This window comes from Podarcis melisellensis (assembly GCF_964234715.1).
Source record: "Podarcis melisellensis genome assembly, chromosome: 8".
NCBI classification, from domain to species: Eukaryota; Metazoa; Chordata; class Lepidosauria; order Squamata; family Lacertidae; genus Podarcis; species Podarcis melisellensis.
Window position 1 is genome coordinate 49637212 of NC_138540.1, and position 18808 is coordinate 49656019.

Consider the following 18808-nt stretch of genomic DNA (forward strand, 5'->3'; position numbering starts at 1 on the left):
CTTTCTCTTTTCTCGCTCCAGTCCGTATCTGGATTGTCGGGCACAGCATCGTTTACTGGGCTGGCATCAGAGCGAGGCAGTCTGGAAGGGGACTGGATCTTGGCTTCCCACAGCACGTACAGGTGTCGTGGATATCCAGACGGGGAATGCGGTGGAGTGAATTCATCCCACTAATTAAGCGGAGGGTGCTTTCACATGGTCCCCCTTTGGCAATTGTGGTGCAGTTGGGGGAGAATGATATGGCAAAGGTTGATTGCTCCACTTTGCGCTCCACGATTCAAAAAGACTTGGGGGAGTTGGTGACCTTAATACCTACCGTTAAAATATTTTGGTCACAATTGCTGCAAAGGAGCAATTGGCAGGGCATTTCTCAACCCAAGGCTGCTGAAAGGGCCAGGAAGTGCATTAATTCCGCAGTGAGCAAGAGGGTAATGGAATTGGGTGGTTTGGTGATTTACCACCAGGATATTACCTTCAAGGCTCTGGCCCTTTACCGCAATGATGGGGTACATCTTTCCAAGCTGGGGAATGATGTCTGGTTGGATGCGGTAATTGAAGGGTTGAAGAATGGGTTGGGATTGTGAGTGGTTGGCGGCGAGCGTAAAGGGCTTGATTGGCGGTTAGGCATTGGTTATAAATCTGGTGGAGGAGGGGTTAGGATAGGCTGGGCCTACCCCTCCGTGGAGGGGTTCAGGATAGGCTGGGCCTGCCCCTCCATGGTTGCTGCGGAAAGGGAATTCCGTTAAAGGAATCCTGGGGCTTGCCATCTTTTCGTCCAATCCCTGGAATGGGACTAGGGCCGGCAAGCCTTCGGGGAGCAGGCGGGTGAGAGTTGAGGGTCTGTGTCTCAGCTCCAATTCTTCCCCGACTTGCTTTCCCCCGCACTGTCTTTCGGTGGTGCCCGGAAGTCAGTTCTGTCCCCAGGCGGGGGGACAGATAGTCTTAACCAATGCCTAAACAACCACTCACAGTTTGTATTTTAATAAAGTTGTGGCCAAAATCATGCCAAAAATCTTAAACAAAAATTACGTGTCCGTTGTGAGTTATTTTGGGGGGTGGATTGGGGACCTCAACACGCAATATAAATCAAACCTAATCTAATCTATACTGCAGAATAATTACTAACATGCTCTCAAACTTAATTCACAACAAGCTTCTTTGGTGTGTTTCCTCTCCTAAGAAGAGTTATGTTGACAGCTCCAGTCTGGTGACTCTTAAATGTGTAACTGGATTGGAAATAGTATTTGAGGTACGGTTAAAGATTCATTTGGGCTGCTGCAAAGTTCTTTATCCCATGCATTTCAGTGTCCTGCTTTTGTTAGAAGTTAATGCCGGCAGACCTCTACTTGCATCATTAGTGCCATATGCACCTGACAATCTTTTGACAGTTTAAAAAGAGCTGAAACAAAAGTTGTTTTGATGGCCTAAAGCCCACACCATCTCCCTCCCCTGCTTGGTATCACAATAGATCACTGGCCGTTTGTGACAAGTGACACACTCATTGTTTGAGAGGTTTTTAATTAAGCTGTTTAACATGGAGTGCACAGTGTACTGATGTGGCACAGAGCACATGTCACTGAAAGCCATGTGATGATGATTAAAGCAAGCTTTAAAAGATAAAGATTGTAGGGTGTATTTAGGATTAGGATGAATCTATCAATTTCAGTTTCTCTGTCTTTCTAGTTTTTGAAGTCTTAAATTCCGTTCTGCACATTTAAATAACCTTTTGCATTTTTTTTAAAGGCTCTATGAAAATTTATCATTACTTTAGAGTTAATTTCTCCTGATTCATTTTTGTAAAGCAGTTTCCCTTAATATAATACATTTTTGTATGCAATTTTCAGTGATATGTGCATTTATATTAAAAATATACCCTAGTATATGCATTTTTCTACTTGGCTGAAGAACTGCCTTGAAAACTGAGGGGAAATGTGAATTTCAAAGGGTGACTGTGTTTCAGTCTATGTAGCATTTTGAGAAGTATGAATTATGTGGTTTTGCCTTTAACTGCAAACTGAATCAATTTCCCCCCGTCTTTATTTGCAAACCACCATTTTCAGTGTCCCGGATATAGTATTGCTTCAGTTCAAAACAAGAGAGATATTGTTAAATCAATGAAACATTAAAAAACAAAACAAAACAAACCTTTATAAAAACTGTTACTTTTGAGTAGCCTGGCATTATTTTTCTTCAAATCTATCAGTTTTATGCCCATGAAGATGTATGCAAATGAAATCAATTGACTAAAACTCATCCGATTATGCAACTACAGTTTCTTTCAGCAGGTAATAATTCTAATTAAAACTCATATGATTATTTGACAAAGATTCATTTAATTGAGTGATGGACTTAACAAGAAGAGGTCTGCATAAATGAGGAAGTGTATTTATGTGGTGTCATGCAAAGCATCAGTTATATGGAAGACTACATAGTTGATATTTAGTTTGGATTACTGAAGTTTGGGTGATGGCAGTTAAACTGATATATGCATAAGAGGGTAAACAGAAGACTATGAATAATTTTATTTATAATTTTATCATTGGAGTGAGTCTGTGCTGGAATACAGGAGAGCAAAACATATTGGCAAGAGCAGAAAGACTAGTCTTTTGCATAGATCACATTAGCTTTATTTTGCCCTTAAGGAAAAATCCTATACACGTCTATGAAAATGACAACTGTTCTATATTTGCTTTTGGATTGATCTATAATGTAATAGAGTTATTATATTCATGCTGTGAAATTCTTTAACCTAGCTGAAAGAACTAAACTAAAATACAGAGAGGCTACCATTCTCTATTCTATTACATTGGCTTATAGAGTTAATTCTTATCCAGGTTTTGAATTTTATAAAATGTTTTCATGAAAGTGACATTAAATAGTTTAACACACTGGGAAACAAAACAAAGCCCCAACACATTAAATGTAGCGGGAACAGGAGCTTTTGGTTTAGAAATAATGAGAAACATATCTGCTCTGCTTTGAAAAGAATAAGAGCTTTCAAACACCAGGTTTGAAAGGAGTAGTGTCTCACCAGAATAAGTAAAAACAGATAAAAAATTCAAATGGATTGCAATTCCTTATTCAGGTTTGACTTCATACAGCACTTCGAGTTCAGCAGTTACCCACCTCCTTCCTCAGTCAGTAACTCTAATATAACCACTCTCCCCACCCCCAAAAAAAGCAGATCTCGTCATACAACAAATTTAGGAGCAAATAAAAGACTCCTCTGAATTTTAATTAAACAATATTTCGCAGGTCACAATATTTTGTCTAGACTCAACGTGGTCATCTTGTTCCATGGCTTCTTGCATGGACCAAGATGCTGGGAGTGGGTGTTGGCTAAGCGGAAAACTGAGCAAACAAACAGCCAACTCCTAGGACTGAATGTCTTTAAGCAATTCCTCTTTTGAAAGTGTTCATTTACCCCCAAAGTATGTGCCCTTGGACTTGAAATGTACACCTGTTGCTAAACATTATGATAGAGATTCTGTTTGGTTTTTGTTTTGTTTTAAACTTTTCTTTTTTCATTTTGATTAATTCCTTTTGAAATTAAATACAAGTTTGTATTTAATTTTTGCAAATTATGCGCAACAGTGTGCACATTTTGACCCAGTGTGCAGCAGCTTTAGAAAAGCTGCATTCCATTTTAGGGGTAATTGGGAAATGGGTTGAAAACACCGCTTTTACTATCACTGCAACATGAACCAAGCAAATTGGTTTTTTAAAGGAAATGGGGCTTGGGGAGCTGGGTGGGTAAACCAAGACGCTGGAGAAGAATTTGGGGCCTTGTTAATGAGCCCCCATGGCCTTATTAAGAACTCCAGGAGTTCATGTCCAGGTTAGAGCCTGCTGAGCTTCATTGCTATCTCTATATATTTTGTGTATGGCAGCCAAACAGCTGGGACAGCAGCATGGGAAGGGGTTCACTGCTGCGGATCTTGGGATTTTAAAAACTGTACAACTGAGTTGTAGGGTTATGTAGAGCAGGCTGCAGCAAGCAATCTTTTCACTGGGTTCTGTTTACAGCTGATGTGGGAAACCTTTGGCACTCCAGATACAATGGTACCTCAGGTTACAAACACCGCTAACCCGGAAGTAGTACCTCGGTTTAAGAACTTTGCCACAGGTTGAGAACAGAAATTGTGCAGCAGCGGCGGCAGCGGGAGGCCCCATTAGCTAAAGTGGTACCTCAAGGTTAAGAACGGTTTCAGGTTAAGAACAGACCTCTGGAACGAATTAAGTTCGTAAGCAGAGGTACCACTGTATTGCTGAACTACAGCGCCCATCAGCCCCAGCAAGCATGGTGAATGGCCAGGAAAGAGGGGAGTTCAGTAACAATTATAGTTGTAAACTCCTTAAAGCCATTTTGGCAGATAAGCAGGATATAAATTAATAAACATGGAGGGCCAAAGATTTCCCACATCTGGGTCACACCATCAGTGAATGACGTGCAGGCATATGTGAATAAGCCCTAATTTTACATACTGTGGCCAATGTCAACCTAATGGGGTGTTGGGAGTTGACACAGCAGCCTTTCTGATTATCCCATTTGGAGAAATGTTTTGTTGTTGTTGTTGTTTGCCCAGCAAGTATTTTCATTGGGGTGATAATGTCATTGAAAGATCCAATTCCACCCCATAAATTATTTCTGATTGCCACTGTCCTGTTAGGGACTCAGCAGCAAGCTTGTGAGATACCATAAATGTTGCAAAGAATAACATAATTTAGGGACCAGGAAAAATGGTTGCCACTATCACATTAGTTCCCTGCAATGTGACTTTAATCTTGACTTTGTAAGTCTCTTTATTCGGATACAATTATAATTAGTTACCATAGGAAGGAAAGCAATGCCGATAAACAATCTTAACTTGCTGTGTAAATTGTATTGGTTTTAAAAGTAGACCTGAATGGACACTGTCTTCCCAAATGATCACACATACTGTTTTTCATTGAGACTTCAAAATAGCACCTTGTTCTTACAGCTTTTCTGAATGGGCTCTGTCATTCTCAACTGGCTGAGTGTGGAATTAATTGTGGTACTCACACAGCCCTGAGCATAGTGAGGTCAAGATGTTCTAGGCTGGATTCAAAAAAGTAGAAAGGATTCAAAGTAGAAAGAAAAATAGACAGAAGCTGTGTGTCTTGCACACCCTTGTGTGAGCCACAAAGGGCTCAGTGCCACAAAGGGCAGGTTCTGTAGCAAGTTCTCGTGTTTCTGCTTGTGCAAGTGATTGCACAAGTGAAAGAACACAGTTTGATGCAGTGCCAACTTTTCTGCACAATGCTGTAACCATTCTTCTATCCTCCTACATGTGAGAGGTTAATCTGTTTTGATCGAGTCTTCTGCATTGTCTATAGCTGGTCATGGGAAGCACTCTGCCTGCATGGGACTATTGGGCTTTTGAACTGAAAGCAAGAGACACGAGGAAGGACATGGTCTCTTCCTGGCTCTAAGCTCCCTGCTCTGTTTCATAAAGATTTATACATTTCTAGAGAAAAAGCAGAATCTCCCTACCTCAGTTTATGCATAGCCACATTCATTATTGTGGCTGGTGTCACCCACACAATTTAAGTTGTTGACCAGAGATATATGGACAGTTTTGGCATCAGTCCCGATTGCACTTTATATGATAGGCCATAATTGGAGTGCCTGGGTTCATTTGGAACAAGAGGTTTTAAAATAATAAAAATAAAAATGCATTAGTTTGCTGTGAAGAGCAAAGCAGTAAGTATCTCAAGATCTGATAAAAAAATTCCCCCATTTACAATGCTTTAAACATTTTGTAAGAAACTGTAAACTATTTAACTGTGATGAGATTACAGCTTCCACTTTAAGCTAGAACTGTGCTCGCAGAAACTTCCCCATGTTTATTAGTCTACACATGGAGCCCAGGCTCTACACTAGAGTAAATGCATAGAGGCAACCTGGTGCATAGTATCATAGGCCACACCCACACCATGCATACAAAGTGCATTTAAAGGACATGGCTTCACCCAAAGAATCCTGGGAAGTGTAGTTTATCGCTTGTGGAACTACAGTTCCCAGCACCCTTAACAGACTACATTTCCTAGGATTAATTAGGAGAAGACATGTGCTTTAAATACACTTTAAATGTATGCTGTGGCTGTGACCATAGTGTGCACCAATTTGAAGGGGGTTCTTCTCTTTCTTTTCCAGAGCCTTCTGGAGATATCTGAACAACACAAAATTGCTGGGTGGTTATATCCCCGAGCTTATTATCCAACAATGGCAAAAACCCTGAGTAAAAACAACACCTGCGTTTGTATGGGAAGAGGGGTTCTTACGTATAGAAAGAATGTTAAAGTGTGACAGCCAAGTCACCTTAGAATTTGACTCCAGATGCCGACAAGAAAGCTGCATCATTTGCTGGGGCAGATTGACAACTCTTGCATTGCTGGGCTGAAATCACCCAGCCACAGGATCAGTTGGGTAATGGTGCACAAACTCTACAAATATCAGGCTAATTTTGCAAAATTGCCCCTTTGAGTTGTGAACACTTTAACTCAAAGCCAGTGCTTATAAGAATGCACAAAAGGTGGAATGAGGTGGGTGGGCTCATTCTGTACAGAGGTCAAGTTGTTAATCTGCCCTCAACGATGGTGCTTTCTTCTTCTGCCCTGTCTTTGGAATCTTTAATTTTTCTCTTAAAAATCCAGTGTGCTTATTTCCCACCTTTCTCTCTCTCTCTCTTTAATTGCAGCAACAAGGAGCAGCCACGACTGTCTACTGTGCTGTCGCCCCAGAACTGGAAGGCCTGGGAGGGATGTACTTCAACAACTGCTGCCGTTGCCTGCCATCGCAAGAGGCGCAGAATGAAATGACTGCAGCAGCCTTGTGGGAGCTGAGCGAGAAGCTGATCCAAGAACGAATTGGCAGGCAGGGCAAGTAGTGGGCAGCTCCTGGAAAGATCAAAACCCAAGGAGAGAGAGAGAGAGAGAGAGAGAGAGAGAGAGAGAGAGAGAGAGAGAGAGAGAGAGATATGCTGGGGGGGGGGCGGGGACTGCCAGTGCTGGAATATTTCCAATCCTATCATCTAGAAGGTTACAAATACAGATTAGCTAGTGTTAAACGAAATGATAGCCATCATGACATTGTGAAAAGCATTAAAGACAGGAGGGAGATGGCCAACAAGGCAGGGTTATCGGACAATATAATTTCCCCAGGCTTAGTTCGGTCTCTTTGATTATGTTCTGCCATTTCTTTTTTAATTATACTCTTTGCTCAAAATGTGTCCCAGAGTAAAGCCAGAGAACCATTTCCCATGCTGTTTTTCTTTTAAGTTGGGCAGCACATTGCATTTTTTAGGCATGTGCCCCCCTCTCTCTTTTCAGCATACACCTAGAAAAGTAGCATGTGAACATGCTCAGCTTGTGTTTCCTACAGGGATGCCCTCACAAAGGAGTTGTCTGCTCCTTGCTGCATGTACAGTTTGGCAGGCGAAGCAGGGGGCTGCCTCTCTGAAATCGAAACGGTGTTTGGGTTTCCCCCATCCATTTGCGAACAGCACCCAGTGAACTTTATGGGATTTTAATTTGCAATTAGGGCTTACTCTCCGAAGAGGGCATCCCTTTGCCAGTCTCACTTCTGGCTTGTTAACATTTTTGTAAAACAACCCAAAATCTTAAATAACCAGGAAAACTCCTTGGCTGCAAATAAGAACTAGCTTGCCTAAAAAGAGAAGGTGCCCCGAAGTCCAGGTTGCTCCCTTTCTAATTAAATATATTGCAGGATATCCATAAAATATGATATTAAAAGATACATTTGCAAACCATTCTCTAAATACTGTGGGGGGTAATGTCTCTTTACAAACACACAGGGTGTGACCAACTGGAGGGACTGAAAGGTTTTTTTCATCCATATCTCAGACCAGAGTTTTAAGGAGGGTTGGAGTATACCAACTATTGCCAGTGTCTCAGTTCTCCCAGCACCATGCTCTGTTCAGTATTTACCCCCAATTTAAATGTAATAAACGAACATGCTTGAATATTGTCACCTGAAGAGCAAGTCTGGTTCCTGTGAATGTCTTTAGTTCCTTTTGCTTTTTTTTTTTTAAGAAAAGAAAACTTGAGGAAAAATAAAGAACTCTTCAATGCCATGAAAATGCCATTTTTGTTCTTGTTTCGTTCCGAGTTCATTTGTCTGTGGGGATTTTTTAAATTTTTCTTCTTTTTGTGCTTTGTAGCTTATCTTCATGCCAGAAATTGTTGTAAGCCATCTGCAACCCAGCATCGTTTTCTGTAAACAAATAAACACAAAATGGTTACTTGACTCTCCTAATGCTTCAATTATTTGTGATTGGGAATTATATGCAATACTTTCCAGTTAGGTATTGCCTGATTCATCTTACATCAGGGCCGGCCTAGCACATTTTGCTGGAATCTGCTGCCCCTCCCAATAGTCTTGAGCCTGTGGCGTTCCCTGGTTTACATTAAGATTCCCCTCTCCCTGCCCAGCCCCAGCAGCCTAGCACCTTAGGGTTGGGAAGGACGCTAGCATCTAGCCCAAAATTACCCAGTGGGTTTCAAGGCTAAGTAAGCCTTTGAATCCAGATCTCTTTGTGTGTTGTCGCTTTTTTATCCAGGGAAGAAGAACCTTTGGTCCATCAAATGTGGGACTCCCATCAGTCCCAGTCAGCATAGCCCCCAGAGGAGGGATGCTGGAAATTGCAGACCCACAACATCTGGTGGGCCATAGGTTCCCCAAATCTGTTCTAGCTACCATACCACATTGCCTGTCCACAAAAGTGCAACCAGTGCTAGACACACCTTGTTGAATTCCATAAGCCACCTCTCATGACTTTCCTAGTTTTAGCCAAATCTCCCCACCTGCATTCCCTAGATAGTTAAATTTCAGAAGCTTCTTAGCCACAGCATCAATACAGGGTTAATAATACTGGTCCTCCTTACAGACTTCTTGTATAGATTAGAAGATGATGTATGTGAAATACTATGTAGAGGCTAAGGGGTGGTAACACCAAAAAATAGTCAGCATAACTAATGAAAAGGTGCCAGACAATCAACTACTTTGAAGCCTATTTAAAGAGGGCTTCATTTATATAACTTCTTTCTAAATTCATTATATAATATTTTCTTCTTTTTTCTATTTTTATTGATTTTTATGTACATTGATACAAATGAAAGCAAAATACAACACAACAGGTAACTGAATGTTTCAGGTATTTCACAGGGAATATTTATTTCAAAAAAACACATCAGGTCCAAGAGCATTAAATCACCCTCTTGCAAAGAAAAAGGCTAATAAGTCTTGGATGTCAGTATACACTGAAGGAAAAGAGGATCAGGAAAAAGCAAATGACAAAGTGAGAGATATGTGGCATTTTCTAGGCCACCTCATCCATAATCCCTGGCTTGCACAATCCCAGATAATTATGATTCTATGTAAACAAATATTTTTTAAAAACAAAACAAAGAATGTCAGCTTATTCAAAAGAGAAAACACAGAGCCCCTGAGCATATATGGAGTGCCCTTATCTTACTGCTCTAACACTCATGCCAGCCTCCATGCATTCGGCTAGAGCAAGCTTCCAAAGTCAGGCACGCATTTTGTTTCCCCGCAGATTTATTTCACTAAGAGAGCGCCTGTCAGGCAGCTAAAATCCACCATCAGCCACCCGATCAACCCCCTACCACTTTGCTCCTTACAGCCTTCCATCATTTCAGAAGCCCTTCCTTATGCAACCAAAGTAACAATATTTAAAAGGAATGAAATGGCTGTGTGATAAATAAAAAGGAACAATATTTCCAAAATAATTGCTACTTTGCTCTTTGATAAATGGTTCAAGTGCTCGATAATTCAAAGCCATTAGCTTTAAATGCTGCATTGTACTTTGGTACATTTCCCTTCAGTCAAATTTATTTATTGATCTGTTGATAGATGCCGTTTCAGAAAATTTACATAAATTGGTACCCTCGCTCCCTCCCTAACAGATGTGGCTCCAGATATCAATGAAATGACAACCACATGCAAATAAGTGGAAGTTCATCATGCAGAAATCCCACAGAAACACAGAGTTAAGCCATGTAAGGCCACGTCAGAGCAGGTACATACAGTTGTAGGATCTCTGGCAGCAACATTTGGATTTTCCCCATAGAGGTGCTGGCCACTGATTTATATGGAAGCAAAGTCTCCATATAATAGGGAGTGTCCTCCCTATCAAGCAAAGTGGCCTCTCTTCCTTTTTATCAATGTGAGCTGCTTAAGGAAACAAGTTTTGTCTGAAAAGTGGGGTATAAATGCAGTATTTAAAGAAAAAAAGGTACAGGAAGCTCTGTTCCCCCTGTCCCTGCCTGGCAGAATGCTTGGCTCTAACCATCAGGTGCCTTTGATTACAGGGCCCAAGGAAAACACGTGGTGGTTATGTGGTCCTCCAGTTGTCACTGGACCTCAACTCCCATCATCCCCAACATCCACAGATGATGGGAACTGCAGTCCAACAGCATCTGGAAGGGCCAATGCTCTCCATTCCCATTCTAGCTTTGTATGGCAGCCAGAGGACTACTGTTTACTGGGTTGCATGCAGGAATAGACAAATCTATCAATCCCAGTTTCTCTCCGTTTCTCATTTTCCCCCCAAGAGAGCGGTGCAATTGGGTGGATTGGTTCTAATTTGCACATTAATGCCTGGAGCAGATCAGGCCATTTCATATGAGAATTTGCAAAGGCTAAATGCCTCAGGAATCTTCATGGTTGGCTTTGAGCAGCAATGGCTCTGCCGGGTCTTAGGCCTTTGCCAAGCTTCCTGCCTTAAGATCTTTTAAGTCATGGGGAGCTGTGACTCTCCATATATTGTTGGACTCCAGTTTCAGTCAGGCTCAGCCAGCATGGCTAATGGTCAGGTATGGTGGGAGTTTTAGTCCAACACTATCTGGACTACAGTCAATGTTAAGACTACATCTCCCATCATGCCTGACCATTAGCCATCCTGGACCTGGAGGACATTATGTTCCCCAGCCCTGCTTTAACTGGAGATATCAGGGACTGAACACAAGGGCCTTCTACATGCAAAGCACATGTTCTGCCATTAAGCTATGTGTCTCCCCCCCCCCCAGTAACCTTCCACAGAACAAAAGACAAATATCCTTGGAGCAAGACAATATTAGAAAGCCTTTTTTTCAGCAACACTGCAATAATTTGACTTATGTCAAGGTTGAATAGCTCTCTGCCAGGTGTTAAAACTCATGACCTTTCAAGCCAAACACACTTATACTAACCAGTTTACCACTGGAACAATCAATATCTTGTAAGTGAGATAGTCTAGACAGATCCTCTTTTGTCCTTTGGTCTTATTTGTAGCTTAAGAATTGATAATTATATCTAGCTCGAAAGAGAACTGCCTTGGCTATTTAATAAACTCTTTTTCTCCCCCCCCCCAACAGCATTCTTTCCCATTTTGCACTCCTGGTTGTTTTTTTAAGCTTCAGTTTTCCTATTCATCCTTTCTAGATTTAATAAGCTATTTGAAGGGCTTTCCCTTGTACTTTTTTCTTTTTAAATAATATCTTACCTGCGGCAGGGGGAGTTTTACACTAGAAGGCATTGTAATACACCTGAGAATATTTTTTTTTTTTTGAGGCAGGTCTGTAGTTCAGTCCGCTAGAGCATGAGACGCTTACTCTCAGGGTTGTAGATTTGAGCCCCACGTTGGGCAAAGCATTCCTGCATGGTAGGGGGTTGGACTGGATGACCCTTGTGGTCCCTTCCAACTCTAGAAGTCTATGATACTATGTAGCATCTGTTTTGCATGCAGAAGGTCCCAGTTTCAATCACAAGCATCTTAAGGTGGGGCTGGGAATGTCTGAAACCATGGGATGCCACTGTCAGACAGTATCTGTTGCTTACAAGCCTGTGGCTTTCTAAATGCAAGGGTGCATTCTAAGGAAATCCTCAAACAGCGCTTGATCTGTAACAAGATGATCCTGAGCTAAAAAGACTAATAGTCTGACTTGGTATAAGACTACTACTGCAGCGTTTTTGGCCAGAAGGCAACAGCCCTCCCCAAACTGTGAAGTAGCCTGGTAATAAATCACATAAATGCAATTCTGATTGCATGCTCCTTGGGACAGAGACCTTCCTTATTATTTGGTAAAGTGCTGTGCACACCCACTTACAGTGGTACCTCTGGTTACGAATGCTTTGGGTTACGAACTCTGCTAACCCGGAAGTAGCTGCTCCTGGTTGCAAACTTTGCCCCAGGATGCAAATGGAAATCGTGTGCCAGAGGTGCATGCACAGCGGGAGGCCCCATTAGCGAAAGCGCACCTCAGGATAAGAACGGTTTCAGTTTAAGAATGGACCTCCGGAACAAATTAAGTTTGTAACCAGCAGTACCACTGTATTCAGAAAAAAAGCACAAAATATAGCTTCCTTGAAAAATTTCCTTAAAGGGCAGGATATAAATAACTAACACTACTAAAATGAAATGAAATAAACAGTCATTTTCCAGAGTGCAAATGTGGATCACATGTTTTATTCTACCCTGCTTCAAACTCCCTGAAGCAGAAAGCTAGCAGAAAGGAATTTTAGACCAGTCTGATCCCTGACACACTAGTTTTCATATTCACTAGCTTCCTCCTAAATGTGACAGGACGACAATTCAAACACATAATGCCCCCCTTCTTTCTCAAATGACGCAGTCTATACCCAGAGTTCCGCCCAAAACATTCAGACATAATAGGGCAGAAGGGCAGATAGGCATCCTGGGACTGATGCAGGTTGTATATTCTGCTTCCTTCTTTGTGCACAAACATGCTAATTTTCTCCCCAGACTGTACAAAAGAAAGGATTCAATGAACCTTCAAAGAATCTCCCTATTTGGATTGTCCTGCAAAATTCAAAGGCGGCATCCATTGCTAATCCCACTCAGAGTAGACCCATTGAAGTTAATGGACATGGCTAACTTAGGTTCATTAATTTCAAAGGGTCTGTTCTGCATAGAACATAGTTTGATACAACCCTGAGATTGTGTGTTTTCTGCCTATGATTTAATAAAGTAGCATTTGTCAGGATGCACATTTTTCTGGAAGGTTTCTCCTGCCTCCCCCTCCACACACAGACATGTACTTTATGCAGCATTGAGAAATCGTGCTTGTTTCTTTAAAAGAGCACTTTCCGGATGGTGCTCCATGAATTAGCCCTATGCCTTTAAAAGAGGAGATTGCTTTGGTAAGAGTGCGGCGTGGCAGTTGTAAAAGTGTCAAGGTGTTATGAATGTCCTGATGATAGAGCCCAGTTGTTATTTGCCGGGTAGTGAGGGAGGATAGCTAATGATGTGCAGCATGTAAAATGTTTGTTGCTCTAATCCATCTGTGTGGAGGGGAGCAAGGGAGAAATGGAGAAATGCAGGGGGATTTACTTGGACAGCTGGAGATAAAGTGTGCACTGATGGAGTCATCCAAGAGGTAGCTGTCAACGGGAACTGTCTCTGCATATAATACAAGGCAGTTCACAAGGTGGCCTTATTCTTTTGTCTGCGCTTTTAAGAGAAAAAGGAAAGGGTGGGGCTGATGATAAAAGAGCAGCTAACTGCCTGACTAAAGCACAGTGCATAACAAAATAGGAAGCTGCCTTTGGTCCATCTAACTCAGTATTGTCTGCACTGGCTGGCAGTGGCTCTCTGGGGTTTCAGGTAGGAGCTGTTCACAGCCCTACCTAGAGATGGCAGGGATTGAACCCGGGACTGTCTGCATGTAAGGCAGGTGCTCTACCACTGAGCTACAGCCCTTCCCCACTGGAAAACACAAGATGGAGTCAGGCGGACCAATGAGCCCATTGCCTCCTTCAGATCATGGATGCAGTTGCTCACTCTCTGGGGTTCCTGGGCAATCAAATGTAAGAACATAAGAAGACCCTTGGTGGTTTAGTCCAAATGTCCATTGAACTCAGCATCCTTTTTCCTGCAGTGGTCAGCCAGATTCCTACGGGAAGCCCACAAGCAGAAAAAAGGAAGCTCAGTGTTGTCTGCACTGACTGACAGTGGCTCTCCAAGGTTTCATGCAGGGGATATTCCCAGCCCAACCTGGATATGCTGGGGACTGAACCTGAAGCCTTCTTGCATGTAATGAATGAGCAGTACCCCCACAAATAGAAAGTTGCCTTATACTGAGTCTAGCTCAGTACTGTCTGCTTTGACTAGCAGGGTTTCATTCAGGGGGGCTTTGCCAGAAATGCCCTGAATCCTTCTGCATGCAGCTGAACTATGGTGCTTCTCCTACCAAGTTGCCACCTCCATCTCATGACAGGAACCCAGAAGCCAAGTATTGTCCACACTGACTGGCAGTGGCTTTCCAGGGTTTCAGGCAGGAGCTTTTTGCAGCCCTACCTGGAGATGTCAGAGATCAGGCCTGGGAGGTCTAAGCCAGCCAGGGGTGGCCAAGACTCCCAGACCAGACCTGAGATAAGCTGTGCCTGCCAGACATTGAACCTGGGACATTTTGTATTGCTGTGAGTTATTCTTTTGGGGGTGGGAGGGGGAGGAATAAGCAGTATGCCTGAGCCCCCTTCTAATCCAGCACGAATTCAATTCCGGAATAGCCAGACTAGCTTCCTAGTGAATATGACTCCTTAAGATAACAAAGGAAATGGCTCAGTGTCGGAGGGCAAATGGGTGCCCCCCTCACTCAACTGTGTGGTAGTTAAGTCTGTGTAAAGTAGATGCTGGAAGCAGGCAGCAGGCTGGGCAGCTAGGAGACAGAGCTATGCCTGATACCTATTTGAATCCAAGGCTGTGGCTATGGGAGAAGCAAAACCTTTTTGGGGTCTTAATTTTGTGATTCCCTGCATTGTATGCTCAGGTTGTATATATATGTAAATAAACATATATCATAAAGATATCGCAGTCCCCACTTTGCCTCATTTCCAAAACAAAGCACAAACCCTGTGTAAGTGCCTGGGACCCCTGGAATTTTGCACTGCCTGGAGATGGGATGGTATGCAACACTGGTGTCTGAAGTGGGGCTGGTGTTTCCTGGAGGAAGGCCTGTGTGCAGTGGCGTAGCGTGGGTTGTCAGCACCTGGGGCAAGGCAAGTAATTTGCGCCCCCTAACCCGTGGATTTGCGTCCCCTAACCCGTGGATTTGCGCCTGGTGCGGCCGGACCCCCCTGCACCCCCCACGCTACACCACTGCCTGTGTGCGAGGTGTGAGTCAAAATGGAGGGAAGAACAGCAACACTCCTTGAGTGGCTTGAGAGAATGAAGCAGCAACAAAGTTGGCAGCAGTGCTGGCAGCTGGATAAAATGGAGGCAGCTACTGGCAGAGTGGCTGACTGAAAAACCTCCATTGTAGGCTCAGGTTGTATATAGGTGTAAACAAACCATATATTATAAAGACACCACAGTCTCTCTGTGCCTCATTCCCCAAAGGAAATACGAGCCCTAGGTAAGCACCTGGAACCCCTGGAGTTTTGCTCCACTCAGAGATGAGGCTGGTGTACAACAGTCTACAAAGCAGCTGCTGCACTACTAAGCAACACCAAAAAGGCTCTTTTGGAAATATTCATGTAACATTTGGAAGAATCCTTGAGTTGCTAGAGTTTTTCTTAGCTAATCAGGGGTTCTCCCAAATGCCACACACTGTCCAATGTGCTTAAACACATGAGAAGAGCCTGCTGGATCAGGCCCATTTTGCCCAGCATCCTGTTCTCCCAGTGGCCAGCCAGGTACCTGTGGAAAATCTGAAAGCCTGACCTGAGCACAAGAGCACACACACACACACACACACACAGGGAGGGAGGGATTTTCAACCTGATGGAGAAGACTCGAAACAATGCAGAAGTTTTCAGCACTTAAAGCACTTTGCTGCCAGTTGATACAGGTTCCCAGGCATCATAGATGGGCATTTGCACAATGTGTACCTGGTCTAACTGCCCATCCACCCTGCAAAAGTAGCTGAAGTACTGCTAGCACTTGGGAAACCATATTATCTGCTACAGTCAAATGGCATCTTGAAGTCCTCTGAGTCTGCTTTTACATCACCACAAGAAAAATCTGTTATGGTGGTAAATTGGATTAGACAAGTGCAGAATCTGCCAGGAATTTCCCACCGAGCAAAGCGTTAGCAATGATTGAACAGCAGCATTTCAGCAGTTTGAGTTAAATCCAGTGTAAACTTATAAGCGAACCATTGGCCCAAACTGAGTCTGCAGTGAACAGCAGCCTGCAATGCATCCAGTCCTTTGCTTCCAAATGATTGAGCTACCATGTAGCCTGACAAGCCCAGCCACTGCACCATGGGATCTGTTACTCCCTAATCCTGGATATGCAAAGACTGTGATTATGAGATAGGACGGAAAGGGAAGTATTCTGCACATGCGGTAAAGAAACCTGTTCGTTATCAAACCTCTGTATTACATGGCTCAAAACTCTGCCGGGAATTTGCAGCTGGTGCAAATCCTTCTAATGAAACCACACCCAACAATGGAGGCATGTTTTCAAGCTTCCTTTAAGAATTCTAAGGGCTAGAAACTTTGTATGCAATCCAGTTCACAATGAAGGCAATGACTTGCAAGACTGATTGGCAGTGTCTTTATTCAGCCCTATGTAACACAGGTATCTAGGGGGAGATTTGGAGATACAAGTTAGCAGCAGGGATGTTCTTTTTCTTGTTCAGCTCAGTTTTGCATGAGTTTACTTGAAAGTCATGTGGGGAGGAGATTTTTAACATATATATGCACATAAATTCACAATTTTAATATGTGTTTGAACACTGATTCTTGGATACATTTTCTCTCAAAATGTATATTTCTAAATATCTTTTCCCTCAAATTTTAAAACACATACACACCCTAACGAACCTACACTTATGCTGCAGAAGTGCAAAATGGAAAGCTTATGCTCCAGTCCTCAAATCAGTTTGTGAGGTATGGATCAAGTTCATTGGAAGTGAAATTTGCAAAAATCAGATTGCATATGCATCTCTACCAACAAAGCACCCCAACAACCCAATTGCCACCTCTAAGCTCCATCGTGCCGTCTCATGATTCAAATTCATAAAGATCAAATCTCTCAAGCATCTGTGTTACCGGGTGCCCCCTCACCAACACCACCTCCAAGATCCATCTTGCAATCTCACAATTCAGAAAGGAAGATAACTGTACACTGAAAGGGAAACTAGTTATGGCCCTGATTTTCAGGGAAGTTGCTTCTTTCATCTTCAGGAGCAGAGGAAACGTGAGCATTACAAAAACACAAGAGAGAGGGGGGAGGGAGAAAGAGAAGAGGAGCGATGGAGAGAAACGTATTGGAATTAGAGAATTTCATTATTATTATGACACCTGTCAGGCTTTTAAAAACAACAACACAAACCCATACAAAGACAGAGAAAGGCGCCTCTAAAAAAATAAAAAATAAAAATAGAGCAGCGTTGAGGCAAGGTGAATCAGAACAGCCTGAGCCCTGTCAACACCTGCAATTAGATGTTGTTTACCATCTTGCACAAACAGGTCCGACAGCATCAATGTGCTGTGGACATCATGTGTTGTTTCAGTCTTAACTGAAGGCTCAGGACTAATCCTCTTGCCTAATACAGCTGGGAGCCCAAGCGCAGAGATTTCACATTACTCTCCTAACTACACTATCGCTCAAACCATGGGATTAGGACCGCTGTACAGTCAATGAAACAAAGTCACTGGATTCAGGGATGCTAGACATTGAAAGGGTCAATTTGCTGTGTGTTAACATGAGGCACAGGCCGGGGTCCTGACGGTAAATGATATGAGAAAGCTGAATGGGAAATGCATCGTCAGGAGCAAAGGCTTCTGTCAGAGGATTCTGATTCTTTTCAGAAACATCGGAAGCTGCCTTATACTGAGTCAGACCAATGGTCCATCAAGTTCAATATTGTTTACACTGACTAGCAGGGTTTTAGACCAGGGTCTGAACTTGAGACCTTCTGCATCGAAAACAGGTGAGCTCTACCACTGATCTACAGCCCTTCTCCGACCAAAGTGCCACCTCAATCCCACAGGCCCTTTGTCCATCTAACTTAGTACTGTCTACACTGACTGGCAGTGGTTCTCCAGGGTTCCATGCTTTCCACAGCCCTGCCTGGAGACACCAGGGATGGAATCTGGGACTTTCTGCACGCAAAGAAACTATCTAACCACTGATAGCAGAACCACTAACAACTTGGGCTGTGCTTCTTATATGAATAATATATAGACACATGTCTACATCAGTAGTGCTCAGCTGGGGAATGTAGCAGGGAACAGGCTCTTAAGCACAAACCAGCTGAGGCTGGTGCCAGAGACTGAGGTCCCAGAGTTTGATCCCTGGAGTTGTCCAGTCTTGTGACTCCTCCTCCTTGCTGTTGCTGCTTGATCACCTGACTACCCTGAGTGACAGAGAGAGGCAACATGAGCAGAAAAAGCTGAATTATTACCAAGTCCATCTAATTGTCTATGCTGATACTTGTCAATGTTGGAACTGTTTTTGCTGAGCAGTGGTGGGTCTCCCTGGTTTCAGACCAGGGACATTCCCAACTGTTCCTGGGGATACCAGGGATTGGACCTGGGGCCTTCTGCATGCCAAACAAATGCTCAGCTACTGAGCTTTGTTCCTTTTTGCAGCTCAGTGGCAGAGCACCTGTTTATCATGCAGAAAAAAGCAAGAAAGTCCTCACCCACTTTAGGCATTGGCCCCACCCACTAATATAGGCCCCACCCACCAATGTCTCCAACCATCTTCCACCTCTAGCACAAAGCTCCTAGCAGGCAACTTTTCTAGGTACACAAGGGGGCGGGCGGGAAATAAAATCAATACGTTTTGGACTT

At 43.1% G+C, this 18808-nt stretch overlaps 1 protein-coding gene across 1 annotated transcript in view; it reads left to right on the top strand.

Moving 5' to 3' along the window:
• The window catches only part of WWOX (WW domain containing oxidoreductase), a 551988-nt gene extending 543698 nt beyond the window's left edge, over positions 1–8290 (top strand). The window contains exon 9 of the mRNA XM_081920382.1: positions 6723–8290. Coding sequence (XP_081776508.1) covers positions 6723–6911 — 189 coding nt within the window. The 3' untranslated portion in view covers positions 6912–8290. The remainder of the gene's footprint in view (positions 1–6722) is intronic.
• Positions 8291–18808: the final 10518 nt, after the last annotated feature.